Genomic DNA, 26,159 nt, shown 5'->3' with positions numbered 1-26,159 from the left:
TTCATTTGGTGTAAATGGTAAATTAGGAACAGTAATCATAAATATAGTTAGTTTCTAACAGGGCTATTCACTTTAAATGTATTCCTGCAGTCATTAAATATCATTGGCATGCATTCCAGACACCATTACAGGCTGTTAAATGCAGTCCTGAATATATTTAAAGTAGGAACGAGTGAGTTCTGATATAGGCTACAGTATTTATTGCGTGTTTGCAGCATAAAGTGAAAAAGGTGGTGCTCACTATAGAAATAATTGTGACTTTTAGAGGCTTCTTCCATACAAATCACAGCATATGCAGACATATTTAACAGTTAGCAACACATAGTTTTGAGATATATGTTGAACACTCATGTGACTTTTTCTAATGGGCTGAAGTTGGATCATCCCACAGCTTGCTTTTGCAGAATCATATATATATATATATATATATATGATTGCCATCTATTTAACTGGTGACGCTGTGGCCAGACTGCAGCCCAGAAACACAGGCAGAATTCGCTAGTGTCAAGAAAAATGTCAGCTGGTTAGTTTGCTCTTCTCTGATATACATACACACTGTATAATTAATCAGGTGTGTGGCCGGCCCGCGAGTGCGCGTGAGTGCGTGGCGCGCGCGTAAATCAGAGAGATGCGGAGAATGCTGAGAGAATGTTTCTTTAAGACCCATTACCTTCCAATCCGACAGAAGGGGGGGTCTGTGGTAAGGTGGCGTATCGTCTCTCTCCGCGTCCCCTTCCTCGCCGCTTAGCTACATGTGGGCAGGGAGAGACGGGAGAGAGGAAATAATAATAATAATAATAATAACACATACACTAAGCTTTATTTCGGCTCTGGATGAGGGGCACGCACGCCGAGGCGGGATCCGCGGGGGATGGATCTAAGGAATATTTAACATCAAACATGGACACTACAGGCTCCCCCCTGATGACTGTGGTAAGGATGGAACTTCACACCGCCCCATCGCAACCCAATTTCAACTGAGAGGGATAACAGTGTTCGTCGAAAGACGCAGAAGAGGAGAGGGGAGAAAAAGGCATGCATGCACTAATGTATCGGTGGATGCAGTGCGCGCGTGCAAGCGGGTGATAACAAGTAGGATGCCTTGCATTGTGTTGTCACGGATGGAGAAGGGGTGCTTTACATGTGTTTGTGTGTGAGTGTGCGTTTGTTTGCGTGTGTGTGTGTGTGCTAGATGGGGGTGGGGGGCATGGTTGTATTTGCTAAAAGCACGGGCAGTTATTAGATAGACTATGCAACGCGGTATGTCGGTGTCGGGCATTGACAGGTGTGTTGGCAGCACACGCCAAGATTTATTTAGGGCGCGCTTGCTCGCTCCCGTTTGCATACAGTTAGGTGAGGCGATAGCTACTTGCGAGGGAGAGAGAGCGAGATGGGGTCCTCATAAGATCATAAGATGCCACTGTATATTGGCCTGCTATGTTTTGCTTGTAATTAATCATGGCTGCAACTAAGCTCTTTGCCGTTGGGAGCTTTGTAGTCAAACCACCCAGCTCCTCTCACTGCCTTATGGCCTTATAACTCCATAATGTTTGAGAAAAAAATTGGTCTGAAAATGCTGAAAATGTGCATTGAGTATTTATTTATTTATTTGGTAGGGGGGCATAGTCCACAGTCTTAGTCGACCAGGATCTCTGTGAAGCAGGCATGGATTTATCTTCCTTCTAATCTGCTTTGATGGCCATTTTAACAGCCGAAGTGACAGATCTGAGGTTTCTGCAATACACAACTGCCCTTTTTTACTATGAGAATGTAGATGTGCGCGTGTGCGTTCGTGCGCCCATCATCAGATGGTCTTTCCTCCATACATTCAGAAATGGAGGTGCAGGCTTGCTACAGCTTGGTCGACCTGTCAGTTTCCCCCTTTAGCCTGGTGTGCAGTGTGAATGCCACTGCAAATGAAAGCATGCTGGTTCGGATCCCGGTGTTTCCATTTCTCCACCCAAGCTGCCGACAATCATTTATCGATTCCAGTGATGCGTCTCTTGCCCAGGGGTACCGTTAAAAGGGGAAGAGGGGGGTAGGCGTCCATTATTAGTGGCTATGCTCTGTTTTTAATGGAAATGCCAAGAATTCACTGGGCATGCATGCATTCTTTGGCCGTGAATGTGATTTAACATTTAAGAGGATGTAAAACCGGCTGCAGAGCCCCTCATTCTTCAGTTTCTCATTGTTGGCGGCTGTGGGAGCCTGCAAACCCCTCTCCCCGCCCCAGTGTCTGGTGGAGGAGAGCTGTTTTTGCAGCTCTATCGCTCCCTCTCTCTCTTCCTCCCTCCCTCCCACAAACACACACTCAGAACACACAGTTTTTCTTTGCCCTTTTTTTCTTTTTGTGGAGACAGGGAATATTTCGTAACACGATACCCCGCCTAATTAGGGGCCTTGTCCTAACTGGTCATCTAGTAATCAAATACTGTAAAGCCAGTCTGTCCAAGCCAGAGAATTCAGTGTGACTGTTTATCACTTGTGATGATGATGGTGTGGGCAATCACATCCTCGCAAGTACATTCGTTTCAGTGTGGTAAGACTTCAGTGGAGACTTCAGTAGTGACACTGTGTCTGAGCTCACCCTTTACACCAATGAAGCTGATACATTTTAGGGAAATGTTACCACCAGCTCATTGTTTTCTATCTGCTTTTCATATTTCTACAACAATAAGAAGAAAAGAGAAAAGGTCTAAGTAATGCTTCTATGCTACTAAAGTTTGTGGCATGATAACTATTCTACAGCAGTCTCTCTTGTTTTCTCTCTTCTGCACATGCTCATAAAGACACAGATCCTGAAGCCCAGTGACCTCACAGTTGACGCTTCAGTCAAAACTGCAGGCTGCACAGTTATGTTATGCCTGCACTGAATCGAGACTCCAGCTTTTGTTGCCGTTTTTCCACAACAGACTCATCATATGACACTGTAGGAATTCAGAGACGTGTTAATGTGACCTGTGCATTGACTAGTATGGCTGAAGTATTTACTTTAGCCCTTTCTGAACTAATGCAAAGGTGCTTGTTAGGATGGGTTATCCCAGCCAGCGTGGATGAAAGTTTTTCTTATAATTCAGTCCTTAGCGGTGGCCTTTCTGTGCGCCTCAGTGTATGTTTTGGGTAGTTTGGAACACAGAGTAACTGCCAGAAGCTGTTGTTTATGTTACATTGCTGGTTTACAAGAACCACTCGGGAAAAAGTCTGAGCAAACATTTGAGGGTCTTGGTGCAATTTCATGAACAGCATATTTTCACTAAGGTATGTAATGGACCTGATTCATACACCCAAGCCAGAGGCAGCATCTCCAAAGGGTTTTCAGTTCATATAGTGCATTTTGACAAATATATTTGGTCCTTTTGATTGTAAAAAAGATGAATGCCTTCATGTAATGAAGAATTCTGAACAATGTAAAACCGCCAAAGAGAACGGTGCATTATTAAATTTCACAACAACAATGATATCAACGATTTTTTTAAAACACCTAATCCAAGGAAATAAGTATAAACATTAATGGCTTTATTTACAGACATACTTTATCTCTGATCCATACTGATCCTCATCATCAGCTGTCTTAGTGCTAAGGATAGGCTGTAAATAACAGCCACCGTTGTGTCATGCCCCAAATAAGCCCTTAATAATTAAGACCTAATGCATTTTTTTCTCCTCATACTGTTCAGTCAGACAACTCATGTTTGAAGTGACTGATTTTAGAACCCGACTGATTTATTGGATATATCGGCCAGTATATAACCTTTTGCTGATGTATCATTATCTGCATTTATAACGGCTGATAAATCAAAATTTAAAAAGTAAAGAGGAGAAACACTCTTCAGCCATATTATAGGTGTTGATGGCACATAGTTTTTCCAGCTCAGAGCACTCTACAACTTCCTTATTGGCAACACATGTTTGGAACCACAGAAAAACCAGCTGATCCAAGCAGGATCAAGCAGCGGGTGAACTAGTAATCCATGAGTTGTTGTAGCATTAAAACAGACTGATAAATAACTAATAATGACACATAAAAATGCTAAGTTTATGGTTTTTGCGACTGAAAGAAAAAAAAGACCGCCATACAAATTCGATTTTTAAGTAATCAGGTATTGGTCCTAATTTTAAAAATATATCGTTCAGGGTATAATTTATTTATTAAAGCAGGAGAGCCCAGTTTGGCATCTTGGCTATGAACTCATTCCTTTGCATAAATATGATGCACATAGAAATGGGAGTGATAAGTAAATCTCTCTCCCTGTAGTCTATAGGTGGATGCTGAGGTGGTGGAGGGGGTGAACCAGCAGTCACCCATGCAGGGCAGCAAAGGTACTGATGTGTCAGAGAGAGAGAGAGAGATGGCAAGTTTTGTAGCTTAAATAGATTCTGGTGTATGATGGTGAAAGTGAGCAGCATTAGTTACCACGAAAAGGGGAACTAGTTGGAAATTAAATGTATTTTTACAGCAAGGTTTAAGGATGTAAGGATTTAAGGATTATGCTGTAAAGGTTTGAATTTTAACATGTGGTTGTGAATGATTGGTGTTAGCATCATTTTATAAACCCAGAGGCTATTATTGGTGCTGTGCAGATATTCAGTGACATTTTTTATATCAGAGAATTTCACACCTAGAGAAGTTCTCCCACTATGAAGCAGTTTTTCACCTTATTATTTCCTGTGTCTGCGTTGAAAGGCCGTACCTAAAATCTCACCCTTTCTTAATATGGAACCCATACTGCGATCATAATATGGTTTATTTTCGTGTATGTGGCCATCAGACTGCAGCTATTAATCTGTCAAAGAAGTTCAAAGCTGTTCCTGAATCAGATTTTTATTTTGAACTGTATTTTAAGGATATGCAGGCTATGCCAGGTCAGTCTTGCGTCTTAATTATCCACCAGTGGAGCAGGAAAGGAAGTAAGCTGTTTTTTAGTGGGACGCACAGCAATATTGCCAAGTGCTCTAGCCAGCTCACCAGCATGAGAAGCTAATTCAGAGCTGTAACAGACCTTAAATTACCAACCAACAGCTACCCCATTTGTGGTTCCTGGATGCCCATATAACAATGATAAGCACTGATTTTACAGGAAAATCTGGACTATGCTTTACTACCTTTAAGATTGATGTATATAAGTATATTAAGTGCACAATATGGCATCTGAGCATATTTAAGATGTCCTTCTTAACATACTGTAATACGTCCACAAGGCTTTTACTGTGAACTCTGAAACGTTTTGAATACAAATAGTTCCAGTAATTTTCAGTCCCGTTGCCACAGGTGAATTAAATTAAGCATTTGACATGTAATCTGCCTTTACAAAATTGGGTTGTCAATCAAGAATGGGTTGTTTAAAGAGCTCAGTGAATTAGCAAGTCAGCCACAAAATGACAGTCAACATAAAATTAGAGAGCGGGGTCGGTGAGTTTTGAGGTGCAAAAGTCATCAGCATGCGGTTGAATCAGTAACAGCAGAGTTTAAAGCCATAAACATCAGCAAAAAAAACCTGTTTGCTTGGAGCTTCACAGTGTTGGTTTCCATGGCTAAGTAGCTCCTGTAGGTGTAAGTGGACCAGTAATTTTGTTCACATAGTGTTTAAAGCTATATGAGTACTTATCCAGTATTAGGATTATATGGAGATCCTCTGAAAACTCCAAATTTAAGTAACATTGCACAATTATTAAAATGTACAATTACATAAACTAAAAATGTTTTAGGAGCTGAATTTTTTTAACACCAGTCTTTTTTCACCAGCTGATTCACACTGTGGATGAACACCAGCTGATTCATTTATCAGCAAGTATATACTTTTATTTTTGATTTTTTAAATTCAAATTTAGGGCTGTCCTAAATACATAGTGGGGGTATTTAATGCTAAACACCAAAGGTTTTTATAGATTGATAGATTTTTATCAATCCCCCATTTTAATTTATTATGCTGTCCCCTTTATCACAGAAGAGACCACTAACTGAGAGTTATTATCACTGGTGCTGAGCCCTGTGGCCTAAATATGGTTGAATTACAAAAAAGATGATTTTTGCTTAACTCTGAAATTCTTCATTGCACTTCTTGGCTTCTTTTTCAGTTTCACTGACATAAAGAACTATGCGTAGTTCACCAAATGAGTCCAAACCACTTGAAAGTATAAAGGGTAGTGGGAGCCCTTAAGTACTCCAGATAAGACAGTGAAGAATATTTGTGGAAAGCAGACACGAGACAAAATAATAATGCTGATTGCTTGGATCTGTACCATTTTGGCCCACTGTTTGCAGGATCAGACACAGGCCTCATTTGGTAATTTAAAAAAAGGGTAATTTAAGATATGCAGCGGATTAAAAGAAAACCAGTGCAGTGAGTTCACTTCTTTATACTTAATTGCCTTGTTTCAGAAAAGCCTTACATTCTTGGTCCATCCAGGTCATGAAAACAAAAGGCAGCTGAACCAAAAGAAATGCAGTTGCTTTGCTCTCAAAAAAAGCTTTTAAATGAAAAAAAATTAAAATTAAACTAACCCCCATATGACCCCCTAACCCTAACCCAAAATCTCAAGATTAGCTTAATGCTTTAACTTCACTAACACTGTATTGTCACACATATTTAAGTGTTTTGCCCATTTCTTTTGTTGTGGCCAAGATCAGATTCCAGTATGAACTGGCCCAAAGGTCAAAGGTTAGGGTTAGACTGAGATCACACTGCGAAAGAATCACGTGAATGAAAGTGGCCCAAATCAAAAAAGAAATATTAGATACAGTTATGAGTTGTGCTCATATCACAAAAAGCAAACACCCTTGTTTACTTTTGTAGCTAAAGTTAGAAAAGTAGGCTGATGCCACTCTCTTATCTGTCCATAAAAATATAACGCTAGTGCGTCATAATGCAGCATTTTAGCATAAAAGCTAACACTGTTCCATCTGAAGGTAGAAACCCACCTATCCACACCTCAACTTGATTCACTGTGGTAGATTTTGGAAACGTTGAATCAAGCCAGAGGCAACTATTTCAGTCTTTGGGGCAGATTTACTAAATGGGACAAAACAGTGTGCTAGCACATTCCCCAAATAGGGCTCATAGGTGTGTCGAGTTTTTCAGTTGATGTGAAAAAAGGTGTGCAGTTTTCTAAACACAGACACAGTCAGTTAATTTCAATGTCAAGCACAAAAAATAAGATGCTTTTGTTGGGGGGGGGGAGTATTAGCACAATTAACAGTAAATTGAGTTTTGCAGATGTTAGCAAATCAGTTATGAGCTTGATTTAAATATTTTCCTCCCTATATTTTTGAGTCTTCAGAAAGGAACTCAGAGAAATACATATCCAACTCTCTGAGTTTCCACCCTGCTATCTTTGCAAATACTGCAGGGTGTTTTTGTTCCCAAAGTATTGAATTATTGTTTTAATTACCTTTTAAAGTCAGATTCTATGTTTTGTGGACTATAACTGAGTTGAACAGCATTAGTTTAAATTCTCGCTCATCAAGACATTTCTCATGGTCCATGAATCAGTGTGAGTTGTATACAGATTCTGTTCATTTCATTGGAGTTGCCATTGCATTATTACATATTAGGTCAACCTGTTTGTCATTTTGTCAGAAATGCTAATTGCAAATCAGCAGTTGGCATCATTGTCACAGTTCCTCAGATTTTCATTAGTCTTGTCGTTGCAAACTACCAGCTCATGCTTGCACAGTACTTTCACAGTTGTTGTATTCACAGTGGAATTTATTGTGGGAGATCTAATACAATGTGTGCTTTGTTTTTCAGCTCTTACCAACGGCGCTTTGAGGAGCCCTGCCTTGTGGACACAATTTAGGTGCATTGGCCCTCCTTTGTCCCTTCCTTTCCCAGTACCCCTTCCCTTCTTCACCCTCAGCCAATCCTACAGCCACCCACAGAACGGCTTTCCTGCAGTCCCTCTTATATAACAGGGGAACACATAAGCCTTCTAATCATTTGCCATGCAGGTTGGGACTGAGTAATGCAAGTCTAGTGAGCAAAGACATACAGAAGTAAGTGCAGGAGAAAACAATTTAAAAAGGCAATAAACACAGGAAGATGTAGGAGTAGACATAAACCAAAAGAATAATATTTTTGGAAAACAAAAAAAATGTAAAGATTTATATTTTGTACATCAAACTTTTGGCTGAAGCTTAACAAAACCCAAGGCACGACAACAGGCATTTTGCACGTACAATCCCCCATTTAGTTCTCTTTTATTACTTGACACACACGCCACGGTCTCATGATGATGTGCGAGGTGATGCCCACCATATCCGAAGATGGGCGAAGTGGCACAGGTGGAGGCCCCACCTCACCCGCCAGCGCGGGAATCGGAGGCCCGGGAGGAGCCATGGGTGGAGGAGGATTCAGTGGCAGGGAGCCCAGAGGTGGAGGAGATGAAGGAGGCAGCACAGGGAACCTGGAGTCTCTAATGGTCAACATGCTGACAGAAAGGGAAAGGCTGCTGGAGAACCTGAGGGAGACGCAGGAGAGCCTGGGTACAGCTCAGCTCCGCCTCCGTGAGCTTGGCCATGAAAAGGAATCCCTTCAGAGGCAGCTATCAATTGCTCTGCCACAGGTAAATCTGTACACGTTTATATTTACACTGTGCTTGTGTATATGGGTGTGTTTTCCTGATGCAAGTGTTTTATGGAACATTTCTGCCTGTAAGGTAACTTTGCTTATTCTCTGCGTTATCAGAGCTGAGTTACATATGAGTCTGCGTTTATGAGTGTGTCATCACGAGGCGAGCTCATGAGACAGTAAGCCTTTGCAGTGATGGCTCGTGGAGAGAGAGACTCAGCTCCAGCTAGAACAGGACATTAGACACTTCCCCCACTGCATGCTTAGAGTCTTCTTCACTAATTCTGTTTCTAGTAAATGCTGTGGGTTGACGCTCGTCTGGCTGTCAAGTCCAAGTTGCATCTGCAAATTTCCCCTCGTTGTGTAATCAGGTTTTATTATGTTTGTTAATCATATCGTTAGTGGGTAATTAATGAGAATGGAAGATAATATGTGCTAGGGCCTTATCTGAACTTCAATAAAAATGTAATTTTATTGGAATTCTCTGAGCTTGCCTGATAAAATTGCTTATTGATATTAACTGGAATTTAAAAGTTTTATCCTACCATTATTTAAAAAAAAAAATCTCTCATTTCTCCTCATCTAAAGCTAGATAGATAATATATTGTTTACATGTTTGAAATAAATTACCAATACCAATTAATAATAATATTTTTTTTTAATTCAGTCAGATTCCTTTTTAGGTTTTTTTTTGATAAAGTCCATTTCTGACTTGACTGTTGTAATGGCTTTCTTCCAAACATTTAGGGTTACTGATGTTAAGTTAATCCACTGAGTTACTCACGGTTCAGTTTGGTGTCCAAAAGTAGTCCAGAGTGAGTAGGAAGTCAAAGAGTGTGTGTGGATAACAAAAAGATGCCGCAGCAACCCAAACTGAAGAACGAGATTAATGTATGTATACCAACAGCATATACTCACCACGCAGTTTAACACAATACTTATTTATAGCAGGCAGTTTTACGTGTCTCTTTAGTATTAGGCTCTAACACTCGTCTAGAACATCATACAATCTACATATCTCTCCAACTATTTTGATAGCTTATTATAGATTGCTTATTTTGAACAACAATACCGCATATTTTCCCCTTAAATTTCCATAATAAACCTAGTTTAATATCATATACATCTTCCTACATGTAAACTATATGGATGTTGGAATGTGTGTCTTTGTTTTCTCTGCATTTCAGTTTTTCCATAAATTAATTTACTGATTATAATAATAAGCAGTTATGGCCTTGAACACCTCGGTTAAGTATTAATGTAGGAGCCACATTGTTGGATCGAATTCGAATGTGCATGTGTTTATGTGAGTGCAGCATGAATTACAAGACGATGTGTAATTTCTCTGCGACATAGGGCCACGTGCACTGTAGACCAGGAATTCAAATTTATTCAAACAAATGGAGGCCGTAGTCTGTAAAGATAGAGTGAGATGAAATAGAAACGACAAGGGGACAAGGAGAGCCGACTGCGAAGCTGACCCCTATCCAAACAAGAAACAATCCCATAAGGCCAAGAGCCAATAAACACGCTGTGTCACCATCTGTATAGATTTCTCTTTGGCTCTTTCTCTTTCCCCCCTTGAAAACACAAACCAGTTTCATATGCCTACCTTTAAGTTTTTTTGAATTCTAAAGCAGGTAATCCTAACCCTAAACATCTGCACACTGTCACTCTTAACAGCAGCTTCTAAGGCCTTAGATGCGTTTTATGGAAATAAAAAAATCTTTTACTGTGGATTCTTTGAGTTTTCCTCACTGTGCAGAAATCGTGTAGTACTAGCTCTCCTTTTCGGGCTCACTTTCAGCACCATGAAGGAGTTGCGAGCGCATTCCCAGTGGTGCTGTAAATGACATATCGATGCTGTGTTTTGGGGGGTCTCTCCTGTGCATTCCAGAGCCGAGCCATTGTGTAACAGCGTGATGTAATCCATGCATGAATGCGAGTTCACAGAGGAGGATGAGCACGATGAGAGCGGTGGTGGAAAGTGTGTCATTGATTTACATGATTATTATGTAGGTTTACATCATGTTTGTCCTCCTACATTGCTGGTCTCAGGTGTTTCACAGAGTGTGTAACTGTCAGCCTTTGGTTCTGTATATTTTTAGCACTATGTGTGCATTTGCTGCGTGTGTGCATGCTCGTGTCTCGCCTAGATCAAAACTCGCTGCAGCTGAACTGGCTGTGCCGAGACCACTTAATCTATTAAAGCCATACGTTTGTGTAGTTTGTTTTCTTGCCTCTGAACGCAGCTTGTGTGTTCCACAGGAGTTTGCTGTGTTGACTAAAGAGCTGAACGTTTGCCGGGAGCAGCTTCTAGAGAGGGAGGAGGAGATCGCTGAGCTGAAGGCAGAAAGAAACAACACACGTGTAAGATGTTTAGCAGCCATTTTGCTTATTAGCACTGTAACAGGCTCTGTGTTATCTTCCTCACCCATTGTGGTTGTGTGGGTGTCACACTGTTTCATTTGCTTCTGTTTGTTTTTCCTTCTCTTGATCTTCTTTTTATTCCTAATCCACGCTGTCTTTTCTTTCATGGCCCCTTTTCATTGTCCATATCTGCTTTCCTTATGTCTTTTTTTGCTGTGCTGAACGTTTCTCGTCACTCTTAAAATCCTCACTGCTCTGTGTCGCCTCTGAGCCTACTCTCTTTTTTCATGATCCCGGCCTGTAATCTCCGCTCCTGTCTCTAATTCCTGCTCATTTTGTATGAGCTTTTTCCTTCAAACTGCCTTTCTTACCTCTCTCTCTCTCCATCCTTCTCCCAATTAACCCACTCAATTGTTCAGTTGTTGCTGGAACACCTGGAGTGTCTTGTGTCTCGCCATGAGCGCAGTTTGAGGATGACGGTGGTGAAGAGACAAGCCCAGTCCCCTGCAGGGGTCTCCAGTGAGGTGGAAGTCCTCAAGGCCCTCAAATCCCTGTTTGAGCACCACAAGGCCCTGGATGAAAAGGTGTGTTTGAAAGGCTGAGAGCAAGAGATTTCACTCGCTCAGACCGAAAATTGAGCCAAAAGAATATTAAACTCAAAGTCATAAGTCATCAGAAACATGCTTGAGGTAAAAAGGGAGGTGAAGGGACAGAATCGGCAGGTGGCAATACAGGGCACTAACAGCACTGAGATGTCAGAGGGAGAGATGGGAGACTTTCCAGATTAAATAGACCACCAAAATGTGAGTGTGTGTTTGGTATATAATATGAGGACAGAGAGGCAGGATATACATATATATACAACTTGGCTGCTCGAAGTAGCATTCAGACTGCAGGTTTAGCTCACATGTTTCCGTATAAACTCAAATATTATTGCTTTATGACAACGAAAATTTACTTTGACATTGTTTGCTATGATGATCATATAAAGGTCCCACTTATAATGAACTGCTTTTCTCCCAAGTTAGCACTACAGCATCGTTCAGTGTGATAGACGTGAATAAATCAAGTCCTGTCAGCCTTAGCGATTGTCTCATGAGGATTGCTCACACCCAGTGCTGAGTTGGGTTCAATTAAAATGCAGTGTGATGTGCAGAAATTCCCAGTGTAGCTTCCGTGGTGAGCTTCATCTCTGATGCGTGTGTTTTGACCTCTCACAAACTCTTATTTACTTATTCGGTAGTGATAAAAATGTAATCACAATCTTGATATTAATTCATGCCATTTCGTATTGCTTCACCCCGCAGGTTCGAGAAAGGCTCCGTGTGGCCCTTGAGAGGGTGTCCATGCTAGAAGATCAACTCGCAGCGTCTTCTCAAGAGGTAAAGTCTAACGTGAGGGGATTGTGATTTGACTTTAACGACCGGCTCAGTGTGAAAGGAACATTAATTTGGATCGTCTGTTTATCTCTCTCTTTTCAGGTAATCTCTTTAAGAGACCAAATTAAAAGACGTCAGCAAGGGGTGGACGGCGGGAAAGATGTAAGGGAGGGTTTTATGCATGTTGGTTCCAGTTGTTTTTGTGTATGTGTTAGCGTCCAGACAGTCAGTAGAAAGTAGATATTGGGTAACATGGTGTGTCAGTGTGATTTTTAACTCACCTACAGTTTCATTTGCGTTCTTCTGCAAAAACAACGCATTCTAACTTTTTTTTCTTCATCACTCTCATTTCCTGCTTTATTCCCACCATTCCAGCGACTGCCCAATGGTCCTTCCTCTGGACTGGAGGATGGGGAGCTTGACAGACAGAGAGAAGGGGAGATAGAGCGGCAGAGAGCTGAACTCTCCCAGCTGAGGGAGAGGCTGGCCCTCATGTGCCGGCAGGTGAGTGTTTGTGATCCTCTGTGTCGAACTTTGTGAGGATGGCTTTTAGAGTTTGCGTTGGGTTTCATGTCAGAACTGAAATACGCCCACAAATTCTCTGTCAAAATCCATTATAAAATATAAAAGCTTTTAGCAAAGGCCTAATTAAAACATCTACTATTGTCCACACGTTCACAACATGCCTGACCCATCCCAACGGCCTCAAGGAAAGCAGGTGAAACTGTTTGAATTCCCAGCTACATTTCTGTCTCCCCTTTGTTTGTAAGTTTGGTTTATTATATAACCAACCGTGGCTATCGTAATAAATCAGTGCCAGCTCCTCACTAGCAATTCCAACAACGCAGCATATCCCAAGAAGGAGGATAACTAATCACAGTACTTCTCCTGGTCCCCCTCTTCCCTCTTGTGGCCGGTTACACTACTGCAGCTGCTGTAAGACACCATATTCATCCTGTATAGTAGGCTATATGACGACATTTGATTTTAATAGCTGTACGTAGCACAAAATCTTACATAAGAGATGAGAAATGTTTAGAGTAAAATGAGTAATGCTTTGCTCTAACCTTCAAAACATCTTAAAACCTTTTGCGTGTTCCATGCGTCACTCTCTTAAGTCACCGCGTTACACCTCCAGAGTCCCGTGTGGACCCAACTGGCATTTGTAATCAGTCACTGTCTTGTCTGTTTACACTTAGTGCCGTGGCGGTTAATATTGGCTCACGTAGGTTCAATCTGTGTCATCTCTGGTCCCTTTGTGTTGTCACGTTAGGTTGGGGAAATAGAGGAACAGCTTGCCGCCGCCAGGAGGGAGGTGACGAAGTCAGAGGAGGCCAATCAGAAGCTCCAAAGGGAAGTGAAAGAGGTTTGTTGGGCCAGTCTGTCCCTTCATGGCCAAGACCCTGAGATCTCACAGCACCCAGGGTTCCAAAGTACAACACAATGGGCATATGCATGAATATTTATTATTCCAAAGGGGGATGAGAGTAAAATTAACCAATATCAAAGAAATGCTGGGCTGAAATGAATGCCATAATAAATATTAATACACTCCTGCAGTCTAAAAATAGAATGCTCTGTGCACGTATTCAAAGAAGCGTAGTAGAAATCTCTTACCTGGCCAGTAGTTTTCAACGTGATAAGCACTCATGTGTTTTGTTTATTGCAAGTTTTATATTTATATCATTTTGTTTCACGAAATATTACCAGGCCCTTTGCCAAAGAGAGGACATGGAGGAGAGGATTACAACGCTAGAACGAAGGTATTCTTTTTTTCTTTTCTTTTTTTTGTTCGCTCCATCTATTTGTAGCTTGAATGAAGCTCAAGACCAGAAGACCAGAATTTCATGCATAAACTATAATGCACATAGCAGAAGGACCATATGTTTCACCTGTTGGCAGGCAATGTGTTGCAAATGCATCGTGACGCCTCTTTATAGCATCTAAGATAGTTTTACATAATGATATTTGCATTATAGTCTCACTAATGATTCAGTGGACATTTGGAGAGAAACAGTAATTAGTTTGGATGTATTAACCCCTAGATTTGATGTACAGGTATCCTCTTCAGTATTTTGGCTTATATTAAAAGGTTTTTTTTTAAGTGGTATGTTTACTTTTATTAAATTGTGTGAAAATGCCCATTTGTTTAGAATTAATACTCCATTAAACTAAGGTTTCTGTTTCAGATTAGTGCTGTTTCGGCACCAGCTCATTTGAAACAGTCACAAACATTGATATATGTCACGTTATTGTATTTAGGACTCCTGCAGCATTCCTCTTTGATGGCGGCTTTGTGTTGCAGGTACCTCAGCGCCCAGAGGGAGGCGACTTCTCTCCATGATATCAAAGACAAGCTGGAAAATGAGCTGGCGAGCAAGGAGTCCCTGCACAGACAGGTAAAGTTTGGCTCAAACAAGCCAGTACCCAGTTGTGTTGGCAACAAAAGTCACGAACGTTTCTGTGTCTGATCAATGCTTTCTTGACTGTCCAGAGCGAAGAAAAGAACAGGCAGCTACAGGAGCGTCTGGATGAGGCGAAACAGAAGCTCCAGCAGACCCTGCAGAGGGCAGAGACATTACCTGAGATCGAGGCCCAGCTTGCACAAAGAGTGGCTGCTCTCAACAAGGTCGGTAATCAATGTCAACCACTAACTCTTTTGAATAGAATATGCCAGCTTTTATTCGAATCTCATTTCAAATATTTTAATCAGCATCTGCAAATATCTTTCTGTTCTCACTCAAAAGGCTGAAGAACGTCACGGAAACTTTGAGGAGCGACTACGACAAATGGAAGCTCAACTTGAGGAGAAGAACCAAGAGCTGCAGAGGGTGACATTAATCACATTTTCCTGCTGAGACACAGTCTGACGTGAATTCTCAATTCTGAATAAAGTTTAAATTTTATCTCTGCTTTTATTCCTCCTCTCCTTCGTGTCTTCATTCCAGGCCAGGCAGAGGGAGAAGATGAATGACGAACACAACAAACGCCTCTCAGACACGGTGGACAAGCTTCTGTCAGAGTCCAATGAGAGACTTCAGCTGCATCTCAAAGAAAGAATGGCAGCACTAGAAGAGAAGGTAGAGAAAGAAGTGTATTGTGTTACCGTATAAGCTACTGTACCACGTAAAAAATGCAGAAGTATATGTATATTTTTTTGTTTTCTTTGCTTCTAGAATGCTCTTTCTGAGGAACTGGCCAATATGAAGAAAATCCAAGATGATCTTCTTGCTAATAAGGTATTCACTTGTAATCTTTGTATTTAAACAGTTACAGATTAGAGGTGAGACACCCCATGATACGATGTTATCACAATACTTCACTCACGATATGATATTATTGCGCTTTTTTACAGTTTGCAGTAACTAATGCTGCGATGTGTAACCTTTGTTCCTTAAAGTTAAATAAGTTATCTCACTTAAGTTATTATTATGCCAAAAGAGACTGTGAGCCATAACCAACACTATCACTAAAATCTGCCATAGAAGAATAATTGAGGTCAAGTTGGCGATTACATGTAGTCTGTTTCTGATAATGCAGATAAATCATCAAAGTTAAGTGTTGGGTGTTTTTTCATTTGAGACTATTTAATTGAAGCTCTTTTTAATTGTTTCCAGAGTATTCTGATTTATTTAATTTCTTTAATAAAATATTAATATTTGGTGTACTGATACAATATTGCCATGCAAAATTTCACGATACAATGCTGTATCAATTTTTTTCCCCTACAGCTATTACAGATGTTTAAACCTTTGGTGTAATGTTAACAGTGTTTTCTCCTCTTTATTTTAGGAGCAGCTGATTGCTGAGCTGGAGCGAGTCCAACTGGAGCTGGATCAGCTGAGAGGAAGGCCAGGCTCTTCCTATTCCAGGTTAGCCGACATGAACCCTCACGGCAAAGTATTTATGCACTGTGCCCTACATTTATGAATACCCAAAGTCTCCCAAAGAACACAGCGCGTATGCTGAGTACACCATTTGTTTACACTCCTCTGCTTTGTAAAGTTGTTCACATTGTACCTGGAGGCTGTTGGGCTGTCTGATAAATACACAAACAAATGCTTTATTCATAATTTTATAGCTTTTAGTTTTAAATTCCTTGTTTATTTATGGGGGAATCTTTGTGTGTGACAGTGCTGTGCGTTTGCACACTCACCCATGAAATGTTTTCAAGTGCTGCTGCGTAACATTTGAATTCTGGATCTCATCCTAGGGCGGGCAGCGTGAGCTCACTTCCCTCCACCCTTTTTCGAAGATCTCTTCCAGGGAGTGCCTCGGAGCTGCGGTACCCTCAGGGTGGAGGCTCACTCCCAGCCGGCTATGGCAGCTCATCTAGTGGGGTCGTGGTCAGGCGTCACCGTGGCCGTTGGGGTCCTCCTAGAGATGATAGTAACAAGGTGTCGATCTCAGGCTGAGATAATGATGATGTGCATATATGCACAGTTATATACAGCCATCACAGGCATAATTGTCATGGTAACTTTGTGGTCTGAACAATTTCTTTAAAATGTTCTTTTTCCAGGTTGGAATGATTTTACAAAGAAACAAAAACTGGGTGCAAAAGTTTGAATTTTGGGGGGATTTTCTCTAATCCATGCAGGGTTAAAAGTGTATATATACCATCACTAATATTTCATATCCCAGAAGCCTAGTGGGTCATTTCTAAACATTTTCAAAGTTGCAAGATCATCAGTTAAAACAATTTTATGTAAGATTAAGTTATTTGGATTTGTCACCACTTTGTCAAGATCTGGAAGAAGACCCAAACTGTTACCTTCAGTTGAAAGGAAATTGGTTAAGATGCTCAGGAACGATGCAGGAGTCACCAAGTCCTGCTATGAACTACCTCAAAACCAACATCACTTCCATAGTAAAGTGTGTTTTTCATCATTATGGACAAGATACAGACTTAAAAAGAGACCCCTGCTCTAAAATCAGCACATTCAATTTCAATTGAAATTTGCAGCTGCCCACATGGACAAGCCAAATGTCTTCTGGAGAAAGATTTTGTGGCCAGACAGGATAAAGATTGAGCTATTCGGCAGTGACAAGAGCTATGGTTGGAGGCTTTTGAACATCACAACACTATACCATCCATCAAGCATGGTAGTGGTAGCGTGGTGTGGCTGCTTTGCTGCCGGTTGTGTTGCTTCTTTGCATAAATTGAATGGAATAATGAAAAAGGGGAAATCTAAATTAATTTGACCAATTCTGCCAAGAAGAGCAGTCACATATTCAGTCAGAAATATGCCAAAGGAACTAAAAGTGTCTGATCAAGGTGCAATTTGCTAAGAGACATTTAAGCAAATATCAGCAGGGAATGTGTATAGTTTTCATCCCATGTGGATTAGAAAAAAATCCTAAATCAGTTCAAAGTTGTGCACCCAATTCTTGGTTCTTAAATACGTATGCCGCACGATCATTCCACACTGGGACATGAACGATTCAAACAAATCATTCAAAGCACCAAATTACCAAGATCTAAATGCTTATGATAAGCCTTTGTAGACATTTGACCACCACTGCATATACTGTGATATGGTGGTATTTTCTGAATGACACCATTATCTCTATCCGTTCTATCATTTTTCTCATTTTCCAGTATGGAGAGTGGGACAGCAGCACTATGCTGGGTCCTGGGTTTGAGGGCGGCATGGAGGGAGGCTGCTCTGATGATGAAGACGATCGGGAGACTATGTTCGGGTCAGAGCTGCTCTCTCCCAGCGGGCAGACAGATGTACAGACTTTGGCCATCATGCTACAGGAGCAACTGGAGGCCATTAACAAAGAGATTAAGTAGGTTTTATGTGCAACAGTGTGTAGATCAGAGTGTTGTGAGATCCTAGGATTGTTTAGCCTACCTTCAAAATTCTTCACTCTTCTCCTTTAAGGCTGATTCAGGAAGAAAAAGAGAGCACAGAGCTGAGGGCAGAAGAGATTGAGAGTCGGGTCAGCAGCGTAGCCCTCGATGCCTCACCTCTTCCACCTTCTTCACTGGGTGGACGTGACAGTGTCGGGAGGGGCTACATGACTCCCTCCATCACCTCGTCCACGTTGGCGTCACCCTCGCCACCCAGTTCTGGACATTCCACCCCCCGCCTGCCCCATTCACCTGCTAGGGAGAGCGATAAGCAGGTGCTGTCTCACTGCTGTTTTACACCAACAAATTAGTAAAGTTACACTGAATTTCACCATGTAAACCTTTTAAACTTTTTCCACCTTGCAGAACAACAAAGACGGTGAAGAATGCAGAGCACTCGCCCTGATTGACTCCACCCCTCCGCCTGTTCCTCGAGCCCTACGGTTGGACCGAATGACACACACTCACCCGGGGGCAGGCCTTGATGATCACCGAGAATTTCGCAGGTACTCAGAATAATATTAACATGCAGTATATTTGGCTCTGAATTTAGCCCCCACTCAGTTTTCCGTCCCTCTGTTCCTCCAGTCTCTCTGCTGACGGTGCCACCACAGCTAGCCAGGATTCCCTTCACAAAGCCAGCAAAAAGAAAAGCATCAAATCCTCTATTGGTCGTCTCTTTGGCAAAAAGGAAAAAGGACGGATTGGTGCACCTGGACGTGAATCTGCCTCACTGGGTGTGTGAACAGCCTGGACGCTAGTCATTCAAAATGCCGTCTCTCATGTCCAAGTCATACATTTATCTGTTTGCAGTGAGAGAATCATCAACAGCGAAGGCGATACAGGAAGTAATTATTATTTTTAACCTATGATCTTTACAGCCTCCACACCCTCTGATGACCTGGGTTCAGCTGATCCATTAGGTCTGGCTAAACTTGGAACTGGAACAGTGGAAAAAGATCGCCGCAGCAAAAAGAAGTGAGATCAGTCATCTTTCCACACGCTTCTCATGTTGTAGCGACATCTTTGATCCTCCTGCGATATAGTAGTACATTTCGTAGTTTAGTATTAATTTAAACAGAAAAATGTACGCCTATGCGGTGCCGCAAGGCTGAAAAGTTTTTAACTTCTCATGTTGATTTTCTATTTATAAAAGAAGACAGTGGTAAGGTGAGATATGAAGAAATTAATCTTCTATTTTCCACTCTCCTTGCCAGGCATGACTTATTAGAGGAGGCATGTCGTCAGGGTCTGCCTTTCGCCTCATGGGATGGCCCGACTGTTGTTACGTGGCTTGAGGTACGCTTCTGAGCCTCCGGACATAAAACCATCAGACTGATTCGGACCAGTTTATGATGTCAGGCCTGCAATGGTTTTTTTTTTCTCATTTTCGGAATATATATTGTATGAATGATGGTAGACGATAATATTACTTAAAGCCAAAGCTTTAAATAATGATGTCAGTCAATGCACAGGCAATGCTTAGAAAACAAACCTTCTGTTTGTGAAGGGCAACCAATCAGAAAGAAGGCAGCTTAAAAGGAAGGTAGCTGGGGAGAGAAGCTAAAACTGCTTGTTTCAGAAAGAGGATCTCTTGTCAGGTTGCATCTAAGCCTTGGATCAGATAGAAAAACACTACTGAACTGTGAATCATGCAAACCTGCAAAGTATGAGAATAAAAATATGCAGCTACAAATGAACATAGAAGGTCCCTTTGCAGTTCCAAGCACTTACAATTATCTGTAGAGTGTAACTGATCAGCATCTCAGCAAAGATAAAGCTGAGGGGTTTGGGTATTTTTGTATTTTTGGTATTTCAAGTTAGGATTAGGCGCAAGGTTTTTGTCACCAAGTCATACTTTATTTGAAGAATGGTTACTGCTCGTTGTGCACTACTTCTGCTTTCTGTTGTCCCAGCTGTGGGTCGGGATGCCAGCATGGTATGTGGCAGCATGTCGCGCCAACGTGAAGAGCGGCGCCATCATGGCCAACCTGTCGGACACAGAGATCCAGAGGGAGATCGGCATCAGCAACCCTCTACACAGACTCAAACTTCGCCTGGCCATTCAGGAAATGGTCTCCCTCACCAGTCCGTCTGCACCCGCAAGCACTCGCTCTGTAAGCCTGCGTACAAATCCCAGTTAAAAAACACAGCACGGGGGGTAGACACAAACTAATAATTTGTGTGTTGCCATTACAGTCAACAAGTAACATTTGGATGACGCACGCTGAGATGGAGTCTCTCACTGCTGCCACCAAACCAGTAAGATTATATTTCATGTGAAATAAAGAGAAGCCGTTCTTATATTGCACTGATTTATTTTACACATTTTGTTATGTCGTGAGCCAAATGAGCAAAACTGTCCCGTTAATAAGGTTTCTTCTTTTTTTTTTTTGTCTCTTAATTAGGCATGTTTGGCTACACCTTTCCCTTGCTGTTCCCTAAAAATCAGTTTTGATGTAGTGTTTTCCATCTAATTCTCACTCACTAACAAAGCTTTTCCTCCTTTTGCCTTCCCTCTCCTCCTCTGTTCCGACACTGATTCATTACAAACACAAACACTCTCGCTGGTGACCTTTCCCTCTCTTTGCAAATATCTGCTCCTTTCCTCTGTACGCTCGGCCTGAACCGTAAGGAGCAGAAGGAGTTCAGCTGGGATCAGGTGAGCTGCTGAGAATCCACAGGCCATCACATGATTTGCAATTTATTTTTAAATAAAGGCTTACCAGAAAACCAGGAGACGCATCCTTAAAGGGAAGAAGAGCTAAAACAAAGTCTTTAAATATGCATCTGTGTGTCTAACAAGACATGCTTACATAAATCCAGGTTTGAAGGTTGTAGACTGGCAGTTATTTTGCCTTTTTTTCAACTCTCTCTTTAAATAATCAGAAAGTGAAGGAAAACAAAAAGCAGCAGAAATACTTTCATAGGTCTAGAGTTAACACATAACTAATTATTTGAGACATTAGTTACACTTTAGCGGCGCATTTTTAGAAAGTGAGACCAAATTGTTTTTGCCATTTTAGGCTGCAAGTCTAATGTTTCCTGTTCCCAGTAATACCGAATGTGTGTCAGAGAGATGTTTAGCATGACTGCTGAGTGGCCAGCAGTGTATATACACGAGTGTGGTGTATATAGAGCCCACGGGAAGGAGAAACAGATGGAGAAAGCCCTGCATGGCGGGGGATTTTGTTTTTATTACACTTTCAGGTTTCCCTTTTTACTACTATTTTCTCGGCACTTTATCTGCCCTGTTCCAAAGAATTAAGAAGTCACTAGATATTTTTAATGCAAACACATTATAATTTTTCCTGTTTCATTATTTAGCTCAAGTGAAACACACAAATTTGCTTTATATTCAGAATATAGCCACTGATGTTACCTTTAGGATTTTTTTTTTTTTTCATGTTTATTATGCATCTTGTTTACTCTCATGTCTATAAACCTTGTTCTCCAGATCCTGGCCTATGGAGACATGAACCATGAGTGGGTGGGAAATGAATGGCTGCCCAGCCTGGGTCTACCCCAGTACCGCTCTTACTTCATGGAATCGCTGGTTGATGCTCGCATGCTCGATCACCTCACCAAGAAAGAATTGAGGGGCCAGCTGAAGATGGTGGACAGTTTCCACAGGTGAAAGAATATACACCCATGTTATTGGATTAATTTTATTCCACATGTTTTGCATATTTCCACCCACTGCATGTCTTAGGTCTCTGTCCTTACCACTTATAGGGTGAGCCTTCACTATGGCATCATGTGCTTGAAGCGCTTGAACTATGATAGAAAGGAGCTGGAGAGGAGGAGGGATGAGAGCCAACATCAGAACCAAGGTGAGGCCTGTGGATAATGCCCCAAACTTGATTTCACAGCATTAGTTTACTCACGCTGGTGTATCCACTGACATCTTTGAATTTGTGTTTCCCCAGATGTGATGGTGTGGTCCAATGAGCGAGTGATGTGCTGGGTGCAGTCTATCGGTCTAAAAGAATTTGCTGACAACCTGTTAGAAAGTGGGGTCCATGGGGCTCTGCTGGCACTGGATGACACCTTTGACTATACTGACCTGGCCCTCCTTCTTCAGATACCAAATCAGAACACACAGGTAGACTGTCTCACGTGCTCCACAACAGCCGGCGATGTCAGATGCTCTTCTGTTATCCTAATCTGCAGGTGTAAAATTACCCAAAACATCTTTTCGTCTGTCTCTTGCAGGCAAGGCAGCTCCTAGAGAAAGAGTACAATAATCTCATCTCCATGGGAACAGAGAGGAGGCCCGATGAGGTACAACAACATAGACTTCAGAAATTTATTTATTTTTTGCCCTTTGTTTAAAGCGCTATGAAAGATACATTTCTTTCAGGGTTAAAAATAAAGACCAAAAACATGGCTTTTCCTTGTAAAGAAAGGCTTTACTGCTAGTGAACTGCTGGCAAGCCACGGTGGTTCAGCTGTGTTTACACGGGTGCTAATTGCTTAGTTACAGCTTTTAGGGCTAAAAACTGTGCAACTGTGGAATATTGTCACAACAAATACTGCTTTGTCAAATACTGCTTTGTTAAACCCCACTAATGCATAATGAATAAGGCCCAGTGAATGCTGTTGTTTTGAATCACTAGCATTATTTCCTTGTCTCCACAGGACGGCACAAAAACATTCACACGGTCACCGTCATGGAGGAAGATGTTTAGGGAGAAAGACCTCCGTGGCGTGACCTCCGATTCCTCAGAAACATTACCTGCCAACTTCCGTGCCTCTGCCATCTCGACCCCATCTGTCACCCTGAGAAAAGTCCAGAGTGAAGGTGAGGACTTGAGCATGATAACAACAATCCTGTCAGGATCAGGGATTACACAGCAGTCTTTTCCTGTTTAAAAAAAAAAAAAAGGAACAGCTCACCCCAAAATCAAGTTTCTATATTTTATTTCTCTGGCCTTTGCTGCTATTTATCATTCTGAAGTATTTGGGTGTGAGTTGCTGGGATGTGGAGATATTAAGTGCAGAACTATGATGGAACTGGGTGCTCAAAGCACCAAAAAAAACATGCACCAGTGTCTCTGTCCAGAAATCATGACCTGATTACTCAGAGGAATCTACAAACCTTGCTGTGAGCAGATTCCTGTAGGAACTATTTTCTCTTTCACCGAACCACACCTGCCAGCTACATCACTCAGCAGAACCAAGCCTCTGTCTACCCATGATGAAAGGCTCATGCTTGTGACAGGACTTAAACATTAATGGCATCTGCCTTTAGATGACCTGTAATGTTATCTATCTGCATGCTTCCTTTGTTTGGCAAATAGAGACAGTAGAAAGAAAATAGTTCCTGCATAAATTTGCTAACAACAAGGTTTTGTTTGTGATTTAAACAAAGAGATATTTTGCTCCACATGCACCATCTGGATAGATTATATTTATATTTAAATACAGTGCTGTGCAAAAGCCTTGAGTCACCTCTATTTCTTTATATTTTCCTTCAAAGAGCCAGACTTTTATTTTTTTTTCTAAAGTGAACTTTTGAAGCTTTTCTTTGGACGTTGGCTGCTTTGTCATTTTCAGGTCAGCTCTTGTACCGGACCCTTTTCAGAGAAGTGATTTTTGTTTGTTTAAGTCAGTAAGATTGGTCTATGAGTCATTCAAGAATAAAAAGATGCACCTAAGGGATGAAGTCTATACATACCAAACATAACTGAAACATGTCCAAACGTATATGGAAATGCAACATAAAAGGCAAGGGCTCTGGAGCCAATCCATGACTGATATGTTCCTTTGTGTGTTTTTCCACCCAGATATGCTTTTACTTGACTGTGTGTTTGGGATCACTGATATACTGAAAAATAAAGCCAATCAAAAGAGCTCCAACACCATTGGCTGAAATGCCTCCACCATGTTTTACATGAAATATCTAGTATTTCTTTAGAAAACAGTTTCTTGCTCTTTTTCTTCATAACCAATGAAACTGAAGCTGTCTGTACACACTGATATGGTTTGTACCAAAATTTTCAAGTTTGGATTCATCACTCCAAAAGTGTCACATATCTCATATCTCTGTTTTACTTCCTTAAGAATGGCTTCTTCACGGCTCTTAAGGAAGAAAAACAGCAGTGGACCTATTTCCCATTTTCTTTGCAAGGTTTAAAGCAATGAGTGGTGATGCAAGACTTTTATATTAAAAACGCATTATGCAGAAATATAAACAAAAACTTACAAATGCTCCTACATCCTTTATTTACACTCCAGTGATAATAACAATTTAGCAGTTTCATTGGTTATGAAGAAAAAGAACAAGAAACTGTTTTTTAAAGAAATACTGGATATTTCTGTTAATTTCATGAGAAGTTTAACATGATTTGCTTTACAGTAAATATGAAACTATAGCCAGTAGTTGGTTTTTCCTGAAGAACAGGAAGCTTTATTAGCTTAACGGAGCAAAATCAGTGTTTCCCTAGGATTCTGTTGTTCCCTTGGATGTTGTGTTTCTAAATAGTTTATATTTTCAATACAGGATTTAAAGCTTAGCAGTGCTGTTTTTTTTTTTTTATAACATCAGTAATGTTTTTCTTTACTGACTTGTATCTGTTTGTCTTGTATATTTAACAAGAACTAATCACCTTTTTTTCCCCTGTCAGCAAACTCTGGTCCAAGAGCAGAGTCGGGGTCTGTGAGAACATATTCCTGCTAAAAAAAAAGGAAAATAAATAAATAAATAAGCACACCAGGTGAGAAAAGCACTCTGATTGATCATAGCTAAAAATAGCTTGAGTGGATACCAAATCAGTCACGTCTGTACGGTGCCATTTTGACTCCTTAAATGTCTTTTCTTATATTTTCGTAGAACCCCGCCTCCAACTCAACCCAAGGAAAAAACACATTTTAGAAGAAAAAAAAAACTGAGGAACAAAAAACAAAAAAACGAAACAAAAAGGACACTAGAAGATGACCAACAACCTTCGAGCCACATGTCTCGAAAAATCAAAGACACTGAGTGAATGATTTCTGAAAAGATGTTAAAAAATGGAGTGAATGTCTGTTTTACCATCAGTCTCTCTCTCTCTCTCTAGCTCTCTCTGTCTCTCTCTCTCTCGATCCATAGTTGTGGCATGATGCTGTTTGATTCTGTAGAAAGTGGCCTGTAGAAAGTGACCAATGCCTATCGTGAATTCATCTTCTGTTTTTTTTTTTTTTGGTTTTTTGAGTGTAAGACGGCAATATTGACACAATGAATTTATAGTTTTTAAACTGGAAAATGCATTCCTGTTCCTATCAAGAGAACAAAAGTCCAACATGCATCCTTTAAGTTGGTCTGACTGTGATTTAGATTGATTATAGAACATACTCAACAACGCCAAGTAACATCACAATACAGTATGGTGTGGCGAGGGGGGAGGTTTAAGGCCAGAATGTAGGAGTACACAAGGAGGACGATATGTATGTTCTTAAGCCATAACGGAGGTGAGATGCACAAATGTGAATAGGACAGACAATGAGACAATTAGCAAAGTGCTTTATGACAAAATCCTGTTTAAACTGGGGGAAAATGACTTGAGTTACGGAGCATTTGTGTTAATATGCATGCCAAATTCAACCATTTTAGAGTGAACGTCATGATATCGATCATCAAATGATGTGAAAGCAGGACTTTGTAAAATGTGTGTATTTTATTTTTATCATTTTTTTATGATAACTGCTATTGTATGTATGTATGTATGTATGTATGTACAGTATGTATGTGTGCGTATTAAACTGTACGTTCATTTCATACTTAGTTTTAAGACTGACTGTAATTTCATTTTAGGTTGACAAAGGAAATATGTTTTAAATTATGGACATTTAAGATATGCTACTTGTATGTGTACATTTTGGACAACAAATTGTGTTATGATTTCAATTCATATTATTGGAGAGTAGTGATGATAATTGATTATAATATGATAACAATAATGATAATGATTGTAAAAGCTGTAATTAAAAAAAACAAACATA

General features: G+C 40.8%; 1 protein-coding gene across 4 annotated transcripts; it reads left to right on the top strand.

Annotated features, from left to right (window-relative positions):
• The first annotated feature begins 627 nt into the window (after positions 1-627).
• Positions 628-26,159, top strand: LOC100702861 (liprin-alpha-3). 4 transcript variants are annotated; one of them, XM_013273937.3, is made up of 32 exons: positions 639-933; positions 7,749-8,562; positions 10,836-10,937; positions 11,357-11,521; positions 12,245-12,319; positions 12,419-12,478; positions 12,692-12,820; positions 13,590-13,682; positions 14,027-14,079; positions 14,622-14,715; positions 14,811-14,945; positions 15,064-15,147; positions 15,265-15,396; positions 15,493-15,555; positions 16,109-16,188; positions 16,530-16,713; positions 17,919-18,112; positions 18,208-18,451; positions 18,543-18,682; positions 18,765-18,913; positions 19,058-19,154; positions 19,394-19,475; positions 20,093-20,293; positions 20,376-20,438; positions 20,812-20,838; positions 21,634-21,809; positions 21,912-22,009; positions 22,106-22,281; positions 22,392-22,460; positions 22,818-22,980; positions 24,806-24,895; positions 25,012-26,159. In XM_013273937.3, the coding sequence occupies exons 2-31, from the start codon at positions 8,227-8,229 to the stop codon at positions 24,856-24,858; spliced, it is 3,717 nt and encodes a 1,238-aa protein (XP_013129391.1). In that variant the 5' UTR covers positions 639-933; positions 7,749-8,226; the 3' UTR covers positions 24,859-24,895; positions 25,012-26,159. The 4 variants fall into 4 exon arrangements, with proteins under 4 accessions (XP_019218234.1, XP_013129391.1, XP_019218233.1 ...); XM_013273933.3 differs by lacking the exon at positions 639-933 and adding an exon at positions 943-1,092; XM_019362688.2 differs by lacking the exon at positions 12,419-12,478 and having other exon boundaries at positions 640-933.

Source organism: Oreochromis niloticus, linkage group LG8 (assembly GCF_001858045.2).
Source record: "Oreochromis niloticus isolate F11D_XX linkage group LG8, O_niloticus_UMD_NMBU, whole genome shotgun sequence".
NCBI lineage: Eukaryota > Metazoa > Chordata > Actinopteri > Cichliformes > Cichlidae > Oreochromis > Oreochromis niloticus.
This window is presented reverse-complemented; position numbering and strand designations above follow the sequence as displayed.